General features: G+C 43.5%; 1 protein-coding gene across 1 annotated transcript in view; it reads left to right on the forward strand.

Annotated features, from left to right (window-relative positions):
• Positions 1-17,268, forward strand: part of LOC137955869 (probable glutathione S-transferase DHAR2, chloroplastic) — a 47,388-nt gene that overhangs the window by 19,723 nt on the left and 10,397 nt on the right. Inside the window, exons 4-5 of the mRNA XM_068803051.1 lie at positions 10,850-10,967; positions 11,682-11,822. Of these exons, the coding sequence (XP_068659152.1) occupies positions 10,850-10,967; positions 11,682-11,822 (259 nt within the window). The remainder of the gene's footprint in view (positions 1-10,849; positions 10,968-11,681; positions 11,823-17,268) is intronic.

The following is a 17,268-nucleotide window of genomic DNA, read 5'->3' on the forward strand; positions in this document are numbered from 1 at the left end:
ATTCCTAGAAACACGTATACGACGAGCATGTGGATCATAACAAACATAACCCTTTTGAGGTATAGCATAACCAAGAAAGGCACACCTAACAAATTGAGTTGTAAGTTTATGTCATTCATTAATAGGGAGATGCACAAAACAAACACAACCAAAAGTCTAAAGATCAGAATATGAAGAAGAATGGCCAAACAACTTAAAAAGGGAGAAACATGATGTAACGTAGGAGAGGGTAAGCGATTGATCAAATGAACTGAAGTAGAAAGTGCTTCACACCAAAAACGAGGAGGAACAAATGATTCAAGTAAAAGAGTTCTTACCACATCAAGAAGGTGGCGATTTTTCCTCTCAGTAACACTGTTTTGTTACGGTGTCGAAGGACAAGAGCACTGAGAGACGATCTCTATGTTTTGAAGAAAGTCCTGAAACTCATTAGACATATATTCACCGCCAGAATCAGAGCACAAGACCTTGATGCTAGTAGAGAATTGAGTCTCAAGAAGCGCAAGAAAGCGCTTAAATACTAAAACATCTTCGGCTTTAGCCCGTAGGAAGTAAACCCAAGTAAACCGACTAAAGTCATCAATAAAAGTAACAAAGTACTTGTAATGCACATGAGAAACAACAGGTGCAATCCCCCAAACATCACTATGGATAATATCGAAACATTGTAAGGCATGAGATGCATGATGAGGAACATGTAGAACTTTACTTTTGCCAAGTTTGCATGATGGACATTCAAAAGAAAGATCAAGTGAAGAACATGCTTTATGTCCCAATAATCTAGAATTAAACAACTTACGAAGTACATCAGAGTTTGGGTGGCCTAGACGTTTATGCCACATCTTAGTTCCAAAACTAACAACATTGCATGCAAAGGAAAGTAAATGAAAACTAGGAATAAAGGTGGAAGGAAAGACATAAGGGGGAAAGAGTCGACCCACTTTAGGCCCCTTTGCGATCATCTTCCCTGACGCTTGATCTTGCAAGACACAACCAAAATGAGAGAAATGGACATTACAATTATTATCAACCAATTGACCAACAAAAATAAGATTTGTGGAGAGGTTAGAAGACACAAAAACATCAGTTAAGGAAGAGGAAAGATCACCAACAATACTGATAGGCAGAGAACTGCCATCAACACTGTTATTTTTCAGATTTCCATCATAATTTCTGACATTGGAAAGAGACACAACAGTATTGGTTATATGGTTAGATGCTCCTGAGTAAAAAGACCATGGCTTAGAAGAAACTTTATGATTACCTGAGAGCCCAAAAGAAGACAAAGTAGAGATGATCATCTGTTGTACCATTTCAGGAGTGAGTATGTTCGGGTTTGCTAAGGCTGTAGGGGCAGGAATAGGAACAACAGGCGAGGCAACAGGCAATGTAGCAGCTAGAGGCACCAGCGGAGGCATGATAAGTAGTACCTTGCTTTCTTTCAGGTTGAATGGGAAGCAGAGATGATATAAGCCTATTTCTTGCAGTAGTTACAGAACTTCTTAGGGCAATCCTGAGCAATATGACCAAAAGCTTTACAGCTAAAGCGCTGGACAGCACGCATGTCTCTTCCCTTATTTCTCCCCTGTGCTGCATAAGCCACAGTAACAAGGGCACTAACATTAGCCCGATGTTCCATGTCAGCCTGAGTTACTATACGCTGCTTCTCACGAAGAAGTTCACTGAAACAAGCATCTAGAGATGGTACAGGATGACGATTCATCAGATTAGAACATGCAATTTCAAAATCAGAACGGAGCTTTATTAAGAATTGATCTCTCTTGCCTGTTTCATGTATTGCTTGAATAGCAGAGAGAGCGGCAATGAGAACATTAGCATAAACAATGTCTGAATAGTCAGCCCAAAGATTTTGAAAACTAGAAAAATATTCCTCAATGGAGAGACTTCCCTGTGTGAAATTAGCCATCTCATACTCAATTGAAAACACCGAGCCATGTTGTCTTGATGGTAAACCTTGTTGAGGTAATTCCACATGTCAACGACATTTTTATAAAGCCTCAGATTGAGAATAAAGTGAGGCTCAACAGAGCCAAGGATCCAGGTCATGACCCGAGCATCCTTGACTTTCCACTTGGACAAAGCCTCGGCCTTGCGAGGTGCTGGATCACTCCCATCTATATGATCCCGTAACTCTTTTCCTATAATAAATAAACGAAACTGAAAGTCCCAGGCAATGTAATTTTTACCCGTGAAACGTATAGGGAATGAGTCTAACCTTTCAGATGACATAATAAATCCAAATGATAAAATCCAAACGGCAACAACAAAATCCAATGGAAATCCAACCTCTCTGGACAGAACCACCGAAAGCCCAAATTCAACTAGGAATGAGTCTCCTCTGCTTGTCTCTTTGAATGCTTAGATGGTAAAACACCAGTACTCAGCACTGTCAGAACTCAGACAGCCACAAAATCCACAGAACTCTGCTTAGACGGAACGAAATCCAGCGAATACCACAAAGAACTCAAACAAGCCAAGTGCGTGCACAGAAACCTCCGAAATCCACTGCAAACCTAGATAACCCCACAAAAAAAAAAAAAAAAAAACTCCGAAATCCATTGCAGAAGACGAACCGATAACCTAGAACCGACGAATTGAGAAAGAGGGGAAAGATAACCCACCTTTGATAGCACCGAAAATGTTGGAGTACTCGCCGATGATCTCCAAACGCAGGGCCAAACCAAGCTCTGAAAAAAATTCAAACCTACGAACCAAGCTTAGATACCATGTCAATGTTTCCAGAAATCTGAATTACACCAAAAGGCAGCGAGTCGTTCCCTCGATTTCTTCCCCTTTCTCTCATATAGTCCCGTAAATGATAGCCCTCAGAAAATTACAATAATGCCCCTCCCAACTTAAGCTAATATATATATATATATATATATTTATTTATTTATATAAACATCAGCTCTATATCTAGAGGGCATGGGTGTCCTTAAGATGTTGACATCTTTGCCCTAGTCTTAGGCTCCACATAAATTTTCACTACAAGTTCTACGCAAATAATAGGAGAACATGTGTCCTTAAGATGGATCATCACTACTAGCTACCTTTTAATCTCTAATGGCCTCAAATTCATGACCCAGGGCATGTAAAAGCCAAGCTGCTCATAGCTCCTCTCATTATCCTCTATCAAGGGGTGACTAAGACTTTTCTCCTCTGTAGTTGGTGTGGTAAGTCAATTCATGGAGATCCCTAAAAAATTTCTAGAGAAGTTCATCTTGAGGCAGCTTAGAGGATTTTGAGATAGTGGAGAGAGGCACCTAGAAAAGGTTTATTGCACAAACCACACGATCACTTGAAGTATAATGTACTTTGATGCTGATTATGTTTGATCTAAATTGGATGGGAAATCTACTACTGGTTATTGTGTATTTATAGAAGGCAACTTATTTTGTTGGAAAAGTATGGAACAAAATGTTGTGGGTTAGTCTTATGTAGGGCTGGACTATCCAATGGTTATCAATTGTCAGGATAAACCTAACATTTTATTGCAATTTGAAAAAGGATATAAAATAGAAGAGAAGAGGAAGAAAGAAGAAAGTGAGAGATATGGAAGAAAGAGATAAATACACCTCACGACTCATATCTCTTTATCGCCCAAATTACACATCAGAATAACATGTAATTTTGACATAGATTCCTGACCATAACTCAAATCTCTCAGTCACTCCTGCACTCATGGTGTATGTAAAATGACCAAAATACTTTTTTTTTTTTGAGAAAGATGTTAGTATTATTTTTTATTTTTTGAAAAGATGCTAATTTTTATTAAGAGAAAGCTCAATCGAGCAGATTTCAAGGGGGAAAACCTTCCTAAACAATGAGAGATTGCTAGGAGGTTCCAAATTTTGCCAATTTATCAGCCAAAGAATTGGCTGATCGAGGAACGAGGTTCCAATTATATAAAATAGATGACACAATGTTAGCAATACAATCAGTGATGCCAGGGGGGGGGGGGAGTCTTAGAATCTCCTTCAATAAACAGCTTGCCATGGAGACGCTCTTTGAAGATTTGAAGGCTGAATAGAAGAGCACTCACTTCAGTAGTATTTGAATCAGCAATGCCCATTGGCCCTGCATAAGATAAAATAGGGTCTCCATTGCTGTCTCTAAAAACACTACCAGCTCCAGCCGGCCTAGGACAACCTAAAGCACTTCCATCAAAATTGAGTTTGATGCAGTCGCAAGGGGGAGGATCCCAAGTGGCCATAATCGAGGTTCTACACAGGCCTGCCATATGGGCGATCAAGCCTCAATTTTCTCGAAGGGAAACACCCGATAGAGAGGCAAACTCCTTCCTGGTATATAACCAACTCAAGATAAGGCCCACTGCATGAGAAGCCGTGTTTTCCAAGGTGCTAGCCTTGGAGTTGAATCTCTGGTTATTGCGCTCGAGCCATAGGCACCATGGGACATGCGCAAGGCATGCCAAGAGAATTAGCTTGCCCAACCTAGGAAGGCAGATCCCCATAACCATCTCATATGTTCCAAAAAGGTCCTGATGTAACCCTTTTTGGACTCCAATATTCTGGAAGATCTTCATCCAAATTTGCCAAGAGAAATCACAATGTAATAGATCATGCTGGACTGTCTCATCGCTCGTACCACAGAGGGGACAAGTACGATCAGGGGCTGTGTAGCCTCGGCTATGGAGGTTGTCAGAGGTGAGGATATGTTCCCTAATGGCCGTCCACACGAAAAATTTGATTTTACTAGGCACTGAGAGCTTCCATACCAAGTTTGCCTTGTGCTCCTGCATGTTGTAATCTTGCTTTTTGATATGAGAGTAGGCGGATGCAACTGTGAATTGGCCATTAATATTGGGCTTCCAAGTCAGTTTATCAACTGCATGCTCAATGATAGAAATGCTATTGAGTCTGGAGAGGAGAGCAAAAATCCGAAGTTTCCTCGTCATTTAATCCCTGGCAAAACGTTAGACTCCATGAGCGGTCTCTCCAAGAATCTGCCATTGAGCAGGAGAGGTCCCTCGCCACCCTAGAGAGCCCCGGGATATCCTCGGAGAGGGAGCGGGGGGCCGCATCATTCATCCGACCAAAAGAGGAGGGTTCTTCCATTGCCTGTGTGAAAGGAAGTTGCGTCTCTAAATATTGGGAGGGTTCTTCCATTGCCTGTGTGAAAGTAAGTTGCGTCCCTAGACCAGAAGCCAATTCAAATAGTCCCATTACAGCACGCAGTTTTCGGATCTGATCCATAGTACCAACCCCAAAACAAATGGTATCGTCTGCAAACAGAAGGATCGGCACATCAAAGGCTGCACAGTCCGTAGTGGGGAGGAGCCATCCCAAGTTCTTGGCCTAATAGATCAATGAAGATAGATATTCCACTACTACATTGAAGAGCAAAGGGCAAAGGGGTTCTCCTTGCCTGATTCCCCTGGATCCCTTAAAATACCCGTAGGCCGTTCCGTTGAGGAGATCGGAGTAGCTCGCAAAGGAGATGCAACTTTGAATGCTATTTTACCCCGAATCCCATCTTCCCCAGGAGTGTCCAGAAACTTCCAATTAACTTTGTCAATGGCTTTCTTGAAATCAAGCTTTAGGATGAATCCGGGGAGCTTTAAAGCCTTAAAATGGTGGATGAGCTCGTGACATGCCATGGTCGAATCTAATATATTCCTTCCCTTGATAAAAGCAACCTGGCCATGATGAATGGCAATAGGGATAACTGCCTTGAGGCGATCGGCAAGGAGGCGTGCAAGCACCTTGTAGGCACTGGTGGTAAGACTGATCAGCCAAAAGTCAAATGGAAGTTCTACCCCATCTTTTTTAGGGATGAGGGCAATAACGAAGCTCCGACGCTCCTAAATCTGATGTCATGCTGATAGAGCGAGTGAACCATGCAAGCAATGTCGTCTCTGGTGAAGGGCCAGCATCGACGATAGGATTCCTTGTTAAAACCATCTAGGCCCAGAGCGCGATCTAGAGGAAGACCCAGTGTTGCTTTTTCAATTTCCCTACTGAAGAAAGGGAGCTTGATGAGACTAGCTACAACCGATGGAATAGCCTAGAAATGAACCCTTTCGAAGAAAGGGCGGACTGGCTTGCAATCAGAATATAAATTTGCAATAAAGTTCACCAGTGAGTCTGAAATAAGGGATCGATCTGAGGAAATCTCAACATTGACTTTGAGCGTGGTGATGCGGTTGGCTCTTCTCCGTGTAGAAGCGACTGCATGGAAGAATTTAGTATTGGCATCCCCATTAGCGAACCACTTAAATCTTGCACGCTGCTTTTAGTGCACGAGCTCACTATGAGCGAAGGACTGCATTTGCCCTTGAAGGGCATATCTTTGGGTTACTTCCAAGGAAGATAGGCTTTTAGATTCCTCCTCAGAGTCAAGAGTAGCAATCTGAGAAAGGACGGAGGCTCTTTCGGCTGAGGAAGTGGCCTTTCTCGCAGAGGCCCAGGATCGTAGCTACTACTTCAGCATCTTGAGCTTGGCTGGGAAAGTCCAACCGCTCGGGCCAGTAACGACCATCCTCTCCCAGAAGGACTGGATAGAGGGGTCCGCCATCCAAGCATTGTTGAATCTGAAAGGGGTGGGGGGTGGGGTAACTGCTGAAGTGGGTGTCTACCATAATCGGCCAATGATTGGAAACGACCCTATTGAGAACTTTGCCTATGGCATTGTTGTATAACTGGAGCCAGTCATTGTTGGCTAAGAAGTGGTCAAGCTAGGAGGGGGGGGGGGGGGGATTTCTCATGGCAGAAGCGGGTAACATTGAAATCACCCGCAAGCATCAGAGGTGGGCCACCTCTGACAAGTCCTCAAAAGGTCATCCCAGAAGAGATGTCTCTCATGGTGTTTGGTGGGACCATACACACCCACAAGGCACCAAATGTTCCCCGATCCTTTGTCCCTCAGCTTGATTCCAAGGGAGTAAGTGCCACAACAACGATCGAGCACCTAAATGATATTGGTGTCCCACACCATTAGAATGCCGCTAGCCGATCGAATCACATCCACAAAAATCCATCTAGGCTCTTTAAGAGGCCACAACTCGCAGATGTATCCAAGGGGCAGAGAAGCCGCCTTGGTTTCTTGAAGAATAGCACCATTTGCCTTGGTAAAGGCAAGGAAGTCCTAAACTGAGGCACGACGACGCACAGATCCAATTCCACGAACATTCCAAGAGAGAATGATCATTGATCACTTGTCTTCTTCTTGGACTGGTGGTTATCTCCCCGGAAGGGCTCCGTGTAGACGGTGCCCATCACCTTGGCAAGTTCCACTATCTGGGCCTAGGTTTCTAGGTCGAATTTTTGTTGTTCTATCTCTAAAGCAGCCACATAATTCTGAGCTCTTTTGCCCGGCTCTAGAAAGATGAAGTCCCCTATCTCTGGGTTGCAGGGGTATCTAGTAGTAACACTGGGACCTCCCTGGAGAAGCTGTCTTGGTTGACATCTATTCCGGCACTGGTAGGTGGCAAGGGGAGATGGAGAAGGAATTTTGGGGTGAGGATTTCTCGGAGGTGAGGGAGGGGGGAGAGTTCATTATCTGAGTGGTGTGAGGACTGTGGGGGTGATTTATAGAAGGGCTTGCGGGGCGTTTAATGGGGAGGGGGGGGGGTTTATTTTGGGGAATAAGGCGCGAGGGTAAATGGCAGCTGTAGGTATTTCGAGATTGGGATAGGTTTTGTCTGGGATAAAATCTGTGGTGGGGGTATGGTAGGCTGGAAGGAGTGACTATCGAGGAGGCAGCTGGAATAGCATCAGTGCCCGTTGTAAGACTGGCTGGGTGAGGACGCATCTGCTAGGGAGAAGAGACTGAGGTTGCTGCTCTCAATGTACGGATAGGCTGTGAAGAATCTCTAGATTCAGCTGCAGGGCTCGAGGTCACATTTCTGAAGTCTTCCATATCTGCCAACTCAATGCGGATCTAGAATCGGGCGTTATCCACCATAATGCATTGGAAGTAATGTCCTTTGCAAGGACGAATAGGATTGATGAGGATCCGGGCCTCATCAAGGTGATGCTAGTGTTTAGTAAGAGGGTCCAGAGCAATTATGGAGCCAAACACCGAGATGATGCTCGTGAAAACCTCATTGTGTCATAGTTCCGCACGGAGGCTGGTGACTGTAGCCCATTGCCCAAATTGACTAGAAGGAGTTGAGGGGAGCCATTCTAATATCCCAATGATACCCAAGGGGGTGTGGGTGTGAGAGCAAGGACCGCAAAAGACTCTTGCTGGTTTCAAAATGAACAAGCTAGGATTGGGGGTTGGGGTAGGAAATTCTGGGTGTGTAGGGGAGGTGAAACTCATCGGTCAACCATTGGAGGATGCTGGATTTGACGATACTGGGGGAGGTGTGGACTAGGATAAAGCAGGCCAGAGATTGTCGCCCTTTATGGAGCAAGTTGGGAGGGATTTGGATGGTTTTGGATATTTCTGAGTGAAGAAGATGTGTTGGGACATGGTGGCCTGAAAAAAAGTTCTGAATGGTTAGGTTAGGGGGTTTCGAAGGAAGGGGAGGGCTGATTGGAGGGAGAGGTGGGCTGAGGGGGGTGTTTTGTCTTTGGTGGGGCTCAGAAATAAGGGGGGGAAGGCTCGGGTGGTGTCGCTGGAGCTGGGTGCTCCACCTACCGGATTTGGCGCTGGACAGAGGTTCCGAATGGTTTATGCGAACTCCTTCCAGCCGAATCCCGAATTGGTGGCCTTAGGAATGTAGATCTTGGCGATCACTGTTGAGCCACGACGATGGACGGCACGGCACTCTCTTCGTCCCCGAAAGGAGCTCACCGACAGGAAGAAAATCGAATCCCATCTTGGGTTGAAGTTTTTCAAAGACAACTTCAAGGGAAGCTGCTGATAGAGGGAGACTCTAAAGTGGTCATAAGCTAGTGTTTTAATTCTGCCACTCCCCCTTGGAGGCATTGGCCAATTACTTCTTCTATTTAAGATATTGTATCTTCCATGTCTTATACTTGGAATCACATTCCTAGGCCAGCCAATTCTGTGGCTGATAAGCTAGCTAAAGCAATCTCTCATTGTTTGGGACTGCCCCCCTTCCTTGTAATTTTGCTCCTTTGAGCCTTTTAATATAACTCAACATTATTTAAAAAAAAAAGATAAGTAATTTCCCGAGCTTTGGGAGGCTAGAGAATCCTAAAATTCCCCTTTCTTGAAATGTGGAGATGTCAAAAAGAAAAGAATTGAGTGCTTAAAAGAGTTCCAAATTTGAATCTTAATGCTCAAATACCGCGTGAAAAGATATAAAATGGAAGAAGAGAAGAGGAAGAAAGAAGAAAGAGAGTGTTTCGATGGGGGAAAAAATTCGACCCCTTTCCCTTTTATTTGTCAGACCACATACTCCTACCAGTAACCTAATCTTTATTGCTACTCCTACACTCATACATTGTATGTAAAATGACCAAAATACCCATACGTGATATTTAACAACAGTCCATGAGAGGACCAAAGTTGATTACCATTTTGTTCGAGATGCAGTGATAAGTAGTATGGTATTACTCCTTATGTGAAGTCAGCCAATTAGATTGAAGATATATTCACAAAAGCTCTTGGTAAGCATAAATTTGTCCCTTATTCACAAAAAGCTCCTTCATGTGGAGTGTGCTTGCTTTAACAAAATTCTCTCTGCTAATAATCTCAGAATTCGTGGCCAGCTAGGGGTGGACCTCATTTGCCCTTTCTACCATGTCACTGAAGAAACGATTAGCCACTTGCTCCTCATATGCCCCTTCTCTTGGGGGATCTAGTCGTCGATTATCAGTCGAATTGGAATCCAACTCTGCTTCCTTGCGGACCTCCTCGCAACCTACAGAATGCTTGTTGAGACCCCCATCCCCGGTCTTGGAAAAATGATCATCTCGGCTTGCTCCTCTTTCATTCCATGGGGACTCTGGTTAGAGCACAATCAAAGGAGATTCAATGCCAAGTTCAACTCTCAAGAAAGAGTCGTGGAAATAATCTTAGGAAGTATTGCTACTTGGCTCCACTCTCAGAAAGTTTTCTCCTCCTTGGGATCTTCCATCAGAAACAATTGGAGATTGTTGGAAGATAAGCTCAAGCCCACACGACCAGGGAAGGCCCACATATCTAAGATTACTATAAGATGGGTCACACGACCAAGGAAAACCCACAAGATGGGCCCAAGCCCATAAGAAGTAGGACCCACAATGATTACCATGAGCTGACATCCTTATCACATCAGTTGGAAGATCAAGAAGGACACAAAAGTATCTTATCTTATGGTCACGTCAAAGAAGAGGTTTCCTAAGTTGTCTAGTCATTTTGGGATGGGCCTTGGACCCAACTTTACATTCACCAAATATGTTATATCTTTCTTTTTTTTTTTTTTTTTTTTTATGAAATGTTATATCTGAGATGGGGAATCTGTAGTTACTTTTTATTTCACTATTATGGAATGTATAAGCCACGTAGAGAGGAGGAGCTTTGGTCATTTTATTTAATACCACTTAAGTGAGTCAATAAAACTGTCTAGGGGTTGACTTTTAATGAGATTGCTGATCTTCTCACTGCAACTCTCTTGCCAAACTCCTCTTCTTCCTCTTTTCTCCTCTTTTCTCTCCTTAATTACAGAACTATACTGGTCTAATTAAAATATTTTTTGTGAATGTACTTGACGACTTTATTTTATAAAATATTGTAACGAATGATTAGTTTATTATATGTTTGGGTAACAATCCTTTCTGGTTATTATCCATTCACAGTCCCAACTGTGTGAACCCTATTACTCTATTTCACTTGTTATTTCTGAACAAAATTACCCTCTATAAGGATTATGATGGCAACTAATGGCTCTTCATTACTTCTTTAATTATAGTGGAGCAAAGATATTCCCAACTTTCATTGGATTTCTCAAGAGCAAAGACCCAAGCGATGGAACCGAGCAGGCACTATTGACTGAATTGACATCCTTTAATGATCACATCAAAGATAATGTGAGTTTATTTTATTCTCTCTGTTGTTGTATTTATTATGAGCTTCATTCCCCCTTTGCTGTCTGGTTCTTTGAAATATTACCAAAGCTATTTGTGCCATCATTTCAAAAAAAAAAAAAAAAACTATTTGTGTCTGTATACCCGTTATTAGGTTCTTGAGGGAGGTATTGATTAGGAGATAACTATATCAATAGGAATTCAGATGCCAACCCTGATTATTTTGAGTTGTCTGCCTTTGCTAACATGAGGATCCAGAGATGTACAATTTATCATTATCTCTTTTCTCTAGATTTTGGAACCATGAAAAAACAAATGTTGACTTCTTTCCATTCTTGGAATTGGACTAAATGCAGAAGATATCTATATTATGGAATCTAACCTGGATTAGTTTAAGAATGTCTTGCTTGACACATACTATTTTTAGTATGTGAAGTTTTCTTATTATTTTAAGTGCAAAGTTAGAATTTGGAAGGTAATTTAATTCTTTCTTAGTAATGAGTTATGGTCTCTCTGTTTTTTATGTTTTCAGTACTTGTGATTTGTAGTGGTGCAAACCGCTGAGAGCATAGTTATATTCCAAGTGCTATGGTCCTAATTTTGCTTATAAGCTTTCTCAAGGTGCATGCATATGTTAACTAGATTCTCAATGCACAAAATTAAACTGTTTAAACAAGGCATGGGTATGTGTCTAAACTTCTGTTACTGGTTGTGTAGGGTCCTTTTATCAACGGGAAAGATATTTCTGCTGCTGACCTTTCTCTTGCACCTAAGCTTTATCATATGGACATTGCTTTAGGTCACTACAAGAAGTGGTCAGTCCCTGACTCGCTTCCTTATGTGAAGTCTTACATGAAGGTATGCTCAATCACTGTCCATAAATTCGTCTTAGATGGTGTGCTTTATTATTAGTTAAAACTTATTGCTGACTCTATTAACCACAAAATTCATGTTGCTGATCTCTTGTTGTTAGGGGAGGCCTCCCTTGATGTATCTTCCCTTTCTTTGAAATAAAATTATCATAATTTAAAAATAAAAAAATAAAAATACATTAAAGACCAATAACTCTATTGTTTGCTGATTGGATGGTGGTTGTCGAACTGTATTAGTATATGGTTGATTTGAGATATTGTGCTTAAATTGAAGTTGAAGCGTGGTTTTTTGGTGCTGTTTCTCTACGAGTGATAGATTAAATGGTATGTGCTGGCCAAATATGAATGGAACAGTTCTGTTCTTAGATTATTTTGACTATTTGTCGCTGGAATTGGGTTAGTTGGTGGTGAAATTGGGAATTTTTTTTTGTGTACTAGTGTGCATCGGAATTGAAGGATGGCCTTTTCTAAATCGAGTGAGATTCCTCTTACTTTGTAAATTCTGGTGAAGTAGATAAAGATCTGTCTCATGTTCAGATTATCGCAAATAAGTTGAATGGTAAAAACTATTTATTATGGTCTTGAATAATTGAAGTCTATCCTGAAGTTAGGGACGAGGATATCTCATACGAGATAATCCCTCCTCTCCTCTCACTAGATGGAAAAAGGAGTATGCATTAGTAATGACTTGACTCTTGAGCAAAAGGAGCCTGATATCCTTTTTAAACGACTGCTAAAGGTATATGGGATATCTTTTAGAAAAGTTCTCATTGGATAAAAACTTGTCTACAATTTATGACTGTATTCTAAATTCTTTACCTGGCAACGAGGAAATAAATGTGCCTGAAATTTATTGGTGAAATGGATGTAATCTAGTAAAGATGACTATCTACCACACATTATCTAATGATGTAAAGGAGATTCGCAAACAACATGACCTTTGAGTAGCTAGGTTTTTGCATGCTCAAAGACTGGTGTTTGAAGCCATCAAGGGTCAAGTTTTGGCTAGCATTGAGGAGCCTTCATTTGAGGAGACATGTGCTTGCATGATGCATCGAGTCTATTGTGAGTACTAGGGTAGAGTTTGCAATTAAGTGTGAAGTGTTTGAGTTGATGAAAAACATCACTCCGGTGTCTAAAGAACATGGTGGAGGTGGTAAAGGCGGAGGTTGAGGCCAAGATGGAGGGGGGCGTGGTTGTGGTCATCATGCTCAGAAGTGGTACTCACTAACCATTATTTTGGTAGGTGCACCCCTCAAACGGCCACTCAAATAATGAACTCTTCCCCTCCACCTCCTCCGAGATATTCCCACCCCAAAATTCCTCCTCTTCCCCTTGCCACTTACCAGCGGCGGAATAGAGGTCAGCCAAGACAACTTCTTCAGGATGGTCCCAGTGCTACTTCTAGATACCCCTGCAATTCAGAGATAGGGGACTTCATCCTTCCAGAGATGGGTGAAAAAGCTCAGAAGTATGTGGCCGCTCTTCAGATAGAACAACAAAAATTCGACCCAGAAACCTGGGAACAGATAGTGGAACTTGTCAAGATGTTGGGCACCGTTTACACAGAGCCCCTTATGGAAGATAACCACCTGTTTGAGAAGTCCAAGAAGAAGACTAGTGATCAATGATCATTATCTCTTGGAATGTTAGAGGAATTGGATCCATGCGTCGTCGTGCCGTAATTCGGGACCTCCTTGCCTCTACCAAGGTAAATGTTGCCATTCTTCAAGAAACCAAGGCGACTTCTTTGCCCCTTGGATATATCCGCAAGTTGTGGCCTCAAAAGGAGCCTGGATGGATTTCTGTGGATGCAATTGGATTGGCTGGTGGCATTCTGATTGTGTGGGACACTACTACCATTGAGGTGATTGATCGTTGTTGTGGCACTTACTCCCTCGGAATCAAATTGAGAGACAAAGGATCGGGGAACATTTGGTGCCTTGTGGGTGTATATGGTCCTACTAGACGCCATGAGAGACATCTCTTCTGGGATGACCTTGAGCGGACTTGTTAGAGGTGGCCCATTCCTTTGATGCTTGCGGGAGATTTCAATGTTACCCGCTTCTGCCACGAGAAATCCCCGCCCTCTCGGAGAATCACTACCTCCATGAGGCTATTTGCAGACTTTATTGACAGTTGGGATCTTGACGAGGTTACCCTATCTGGGAAGACCTTCACTTGGTCAAATGGCAGACAGCCCCCCGTCCTATCCAAGCTTGACCATTTCTTAGCCAATAACGACTGGCTTCAGTTATACAACAATGCCACAGGTAAAGTCCTCAATAGGGTTGTTTCCGACCATTGGCTGATTATGATAGATTCCCACTTCCCCCCCCCCCCCCCCCCCCCCCCCCCCCCCCCCCCCCCCCGCTCTTTTCAGGTTCAACAATGCTTGGATGGCGGACCCCTCTTTTGACTCCTCTATCCAGTCCTTCTGGGAGAGGATGGTTGTGACGGGCCCGACCGGGTAGAATTTCCCAGCCAAACCCAAGATGTTAAAGCTGTTGCTGCGATCATGGGCCTTTGCGAGAAAGGCCTCTTCCTCAGCCGAGAGAGCCGCCGTCCTTTCTCAGATTTCCACTCTTCTCTGAAGAGGAATCTGGATGCCTCTCTTCCTCAGAAGTAACTCAGAGATACGCCCTTCAAGGGCAAATGCAGTCCTTCGCTCATAGTGAGCTCATGCACTGGAAGTAGCGTGCAAGATTTAAATGGCTCGTTGAGGGGGATGCCAATACTAAATTCTTCCATGCGGTCGCCTCTACTCGGAGAAGAGCCAACCGCATCACCGCGCTCAACGTCAATGGTGAGAGTACCTCGGATCGATCCCTTATTTCAGACTCACTGGTGAACTTTTTTGCAGAATTATACTCTGATGGCTAGCTAGTTCGCCCTTTCTTCGAAAGGGTTCATCTCCAGACTATTCCTTCGGCTGCAACTAGTCTCATCGAGCTCCCTTTCTCCAGTATGGAAATTGAAAAAGCAGATTGGGTCTTCCTTTGGATCGTGCTCCGGGTCTAGATGGTTTCAATGGGGAATTCTATCGCCGATGTTGGCCCTTCATCAGAGACGACATTGCATGCATGGTCCACTCGTTCTATCAGCATGGCATCAGATATAGGAGCATCGGAGCTTCGTTTATTGCCCTCATCCCTAAAAAAGAAGGGGCAGAAATTCCATCTGATTTTTGGCCGATCAGCCTCACCACCAGTGCTTACAAGGTGCTTGCACGTCTCCTTGCCAATTGCCTCAGAGCGGTTCTCCCTATTGCAATCCATCATGGCCAAAGTGCTTTTATCAAGGGAAGAAATATATTAGACTCGGCCATGGCATGTCACGAACTCATCCACCATTTTAAGACTTTAAAGCTTCCCAGATTCATCCTGAAGCTTGATTTTGAGAAAGCCTTTGACAGAGTTAATTGGAAGCTTTTGGACACTCTCCTGGGGAAGATGGGATTGGGGGAAAACTGTCGCTTCTGGATTCAAAGTTGCATCTCCTCTGCAAGGTAATCCATTCTTCTCAACGGAACGGCTTGCGGTTATTTTAAGGGATCCAGGGGAATCAGGCAGGGAGACCCCTTCCCCTTTGCTCTTCAATGTGGTAGCGGAATACCTTTCATCTTTGATCTATTCGGCCAAAAACTTGGGTTGGATCCTCCCCACGACGGACTGTGCAGCTTTTGATGTGCCTATCCTTCAGTTTGCAGACAATACAATTTGATTTGGGGTTGGTACTATGGATTAGATTCGAAAACTGCGTGTTGTATTGGGACTATTTGAATTGGCTTCTGGTCAGAACATTAACTGGAAGAAAACCACCCTCCTTGGCTATCATATTGACTCTCCTGTGCTTCAGGGAATGGTTGAATATTTGGGGTGCTCAGTGGGAAATTTGCACATATCTTGGACTACCACTCTTTGACTCTCGGCCTTCGGCGACGCTGTGGTCCCCACTTATTGAGAAATTTGAGAAGAGACTAACTACTTGGAGGGGCAAGCTTTTATCTACGGTTGGGCGGCTCACTCTCCTCAAGTCTTGTTTGGTAGGACTACCAAACTACTTATTAACATTCATGCACTGTCCGGCCTCAGTTTGCAATAGGATTGATGCCATCTGTCGACTCTTTCTCTGGAGAGGATCAGAGAACACCTTCATATACCATTTGGTGAGTTGGAAGGATATTTGCATGCCTCGAAATCGGGGTGGATTAGGCATACGGCCTACGAAGGAGATGAACAATACCTTTTTGTTCAAATGGATCTGGAACTTCAACATCAAGCATAACAACCTATGGGGTGATATGGTCTGGTTCTATCTTCAACCTTTGGGTGCCTGGTAGAGGGAGGATGGCGCTACTCGGCTCCTATCCCCGATATGGAAATCTATTCAAAAGCTCCTCCCAATATTTAAAGATGCAACTTCCTTTCACACAGGAAATGGAAGGACCTTCTTCTTTTGGTCGGATGAATGGTGTGGCCCCCGCCCCCTCTCTGAAGATTTCCTGGGGCTCTCTAGGGTGGCGAGGGATCTCTCTTGGTTAGTGGCTGACTCTTGGAGAGATCGCTCATGGAGTCTTACATTTCGCTGGGGATTAAATGACAAGGAAACTACTGCTTTTTGCTCTCTCCTCTCTAGGCTCAGCAACACTACTATTCGTGAGCATGTAATTGATAAACTGATATGGAAGCCCATCATTAATGGCCGATTCACAGTTGCATCCGCCTACTCTCACATTAGAAAACAAGATTACAACATGCATGAACACAAGGCAAACTTGGCATGGAAGCTCTCAGCGCCTAATAAAATCAAATTCTTTGTGTGGACGGCCATCAGGGAACAAATCCTCACCTCTGATAATCTCCATAAAAGAGGTTACACCGCCCTCGATCGCACTTGTCCCCTTTGTGGTGTGTGTGATGAGACAGTCCAGCATGTTCTCTTACATTGCGACTTTTTATGGCAAGTCTGGATGAAGATATTTTAGAAGATTGGTCTCCAAATGGGGCTACATCAGGACCTTTTTGGCACATTTGAGATGGTTATGGGGATTCGCCTTCCTAAGCTGGGCAAGATAATTCTCTTGGCATGCCTTGCACATGTCCCATGGTGTATATGGCTAGAGCGAAACAACTGGAGATTCAATTCCAAGGCTAGCAAGCCGGATAATATAGTTTCTCAGGTAGTGGGCCTTATCTCGAGTTGGCTGGCTACATTCTAGGAAGGAGTTTTGCTTCTCTATCGGGCGTCTCCCTTTGAGAAAATTGGGGTTTGATAGCGCACATGGCGGGCCCTCGTAGGAATCCGGTTATGGCCACATGGGATCCTCCCCCTTATGACTGCATCAAACTCAATTTTGATGGCAGTGCTTTAGGTTGTCCTGGGCCGGCTGGAGCTAGTGGTGTTTTCAGAGATAGCAGTGGAGACCCTAT

The sequence above is a fragment of the Aristolochia californica genome, unplaced genomic scaffold, assembly GCF_029961685.1.
Source record: "Aristolochia californica isolate CCGP_79_NKW_82.1479 unplaced genomic scaffold, dmAriCali1.0.hap1 SCAF_2, whole genome shotgun sequence".
Taxonomy (NCBI): Eukaryota; Viridiplantae; Streptophyta; class Magnoliopsida; order Piperales; family Aristolochiaceae; genus Aristolochia; species Aristolochia californica.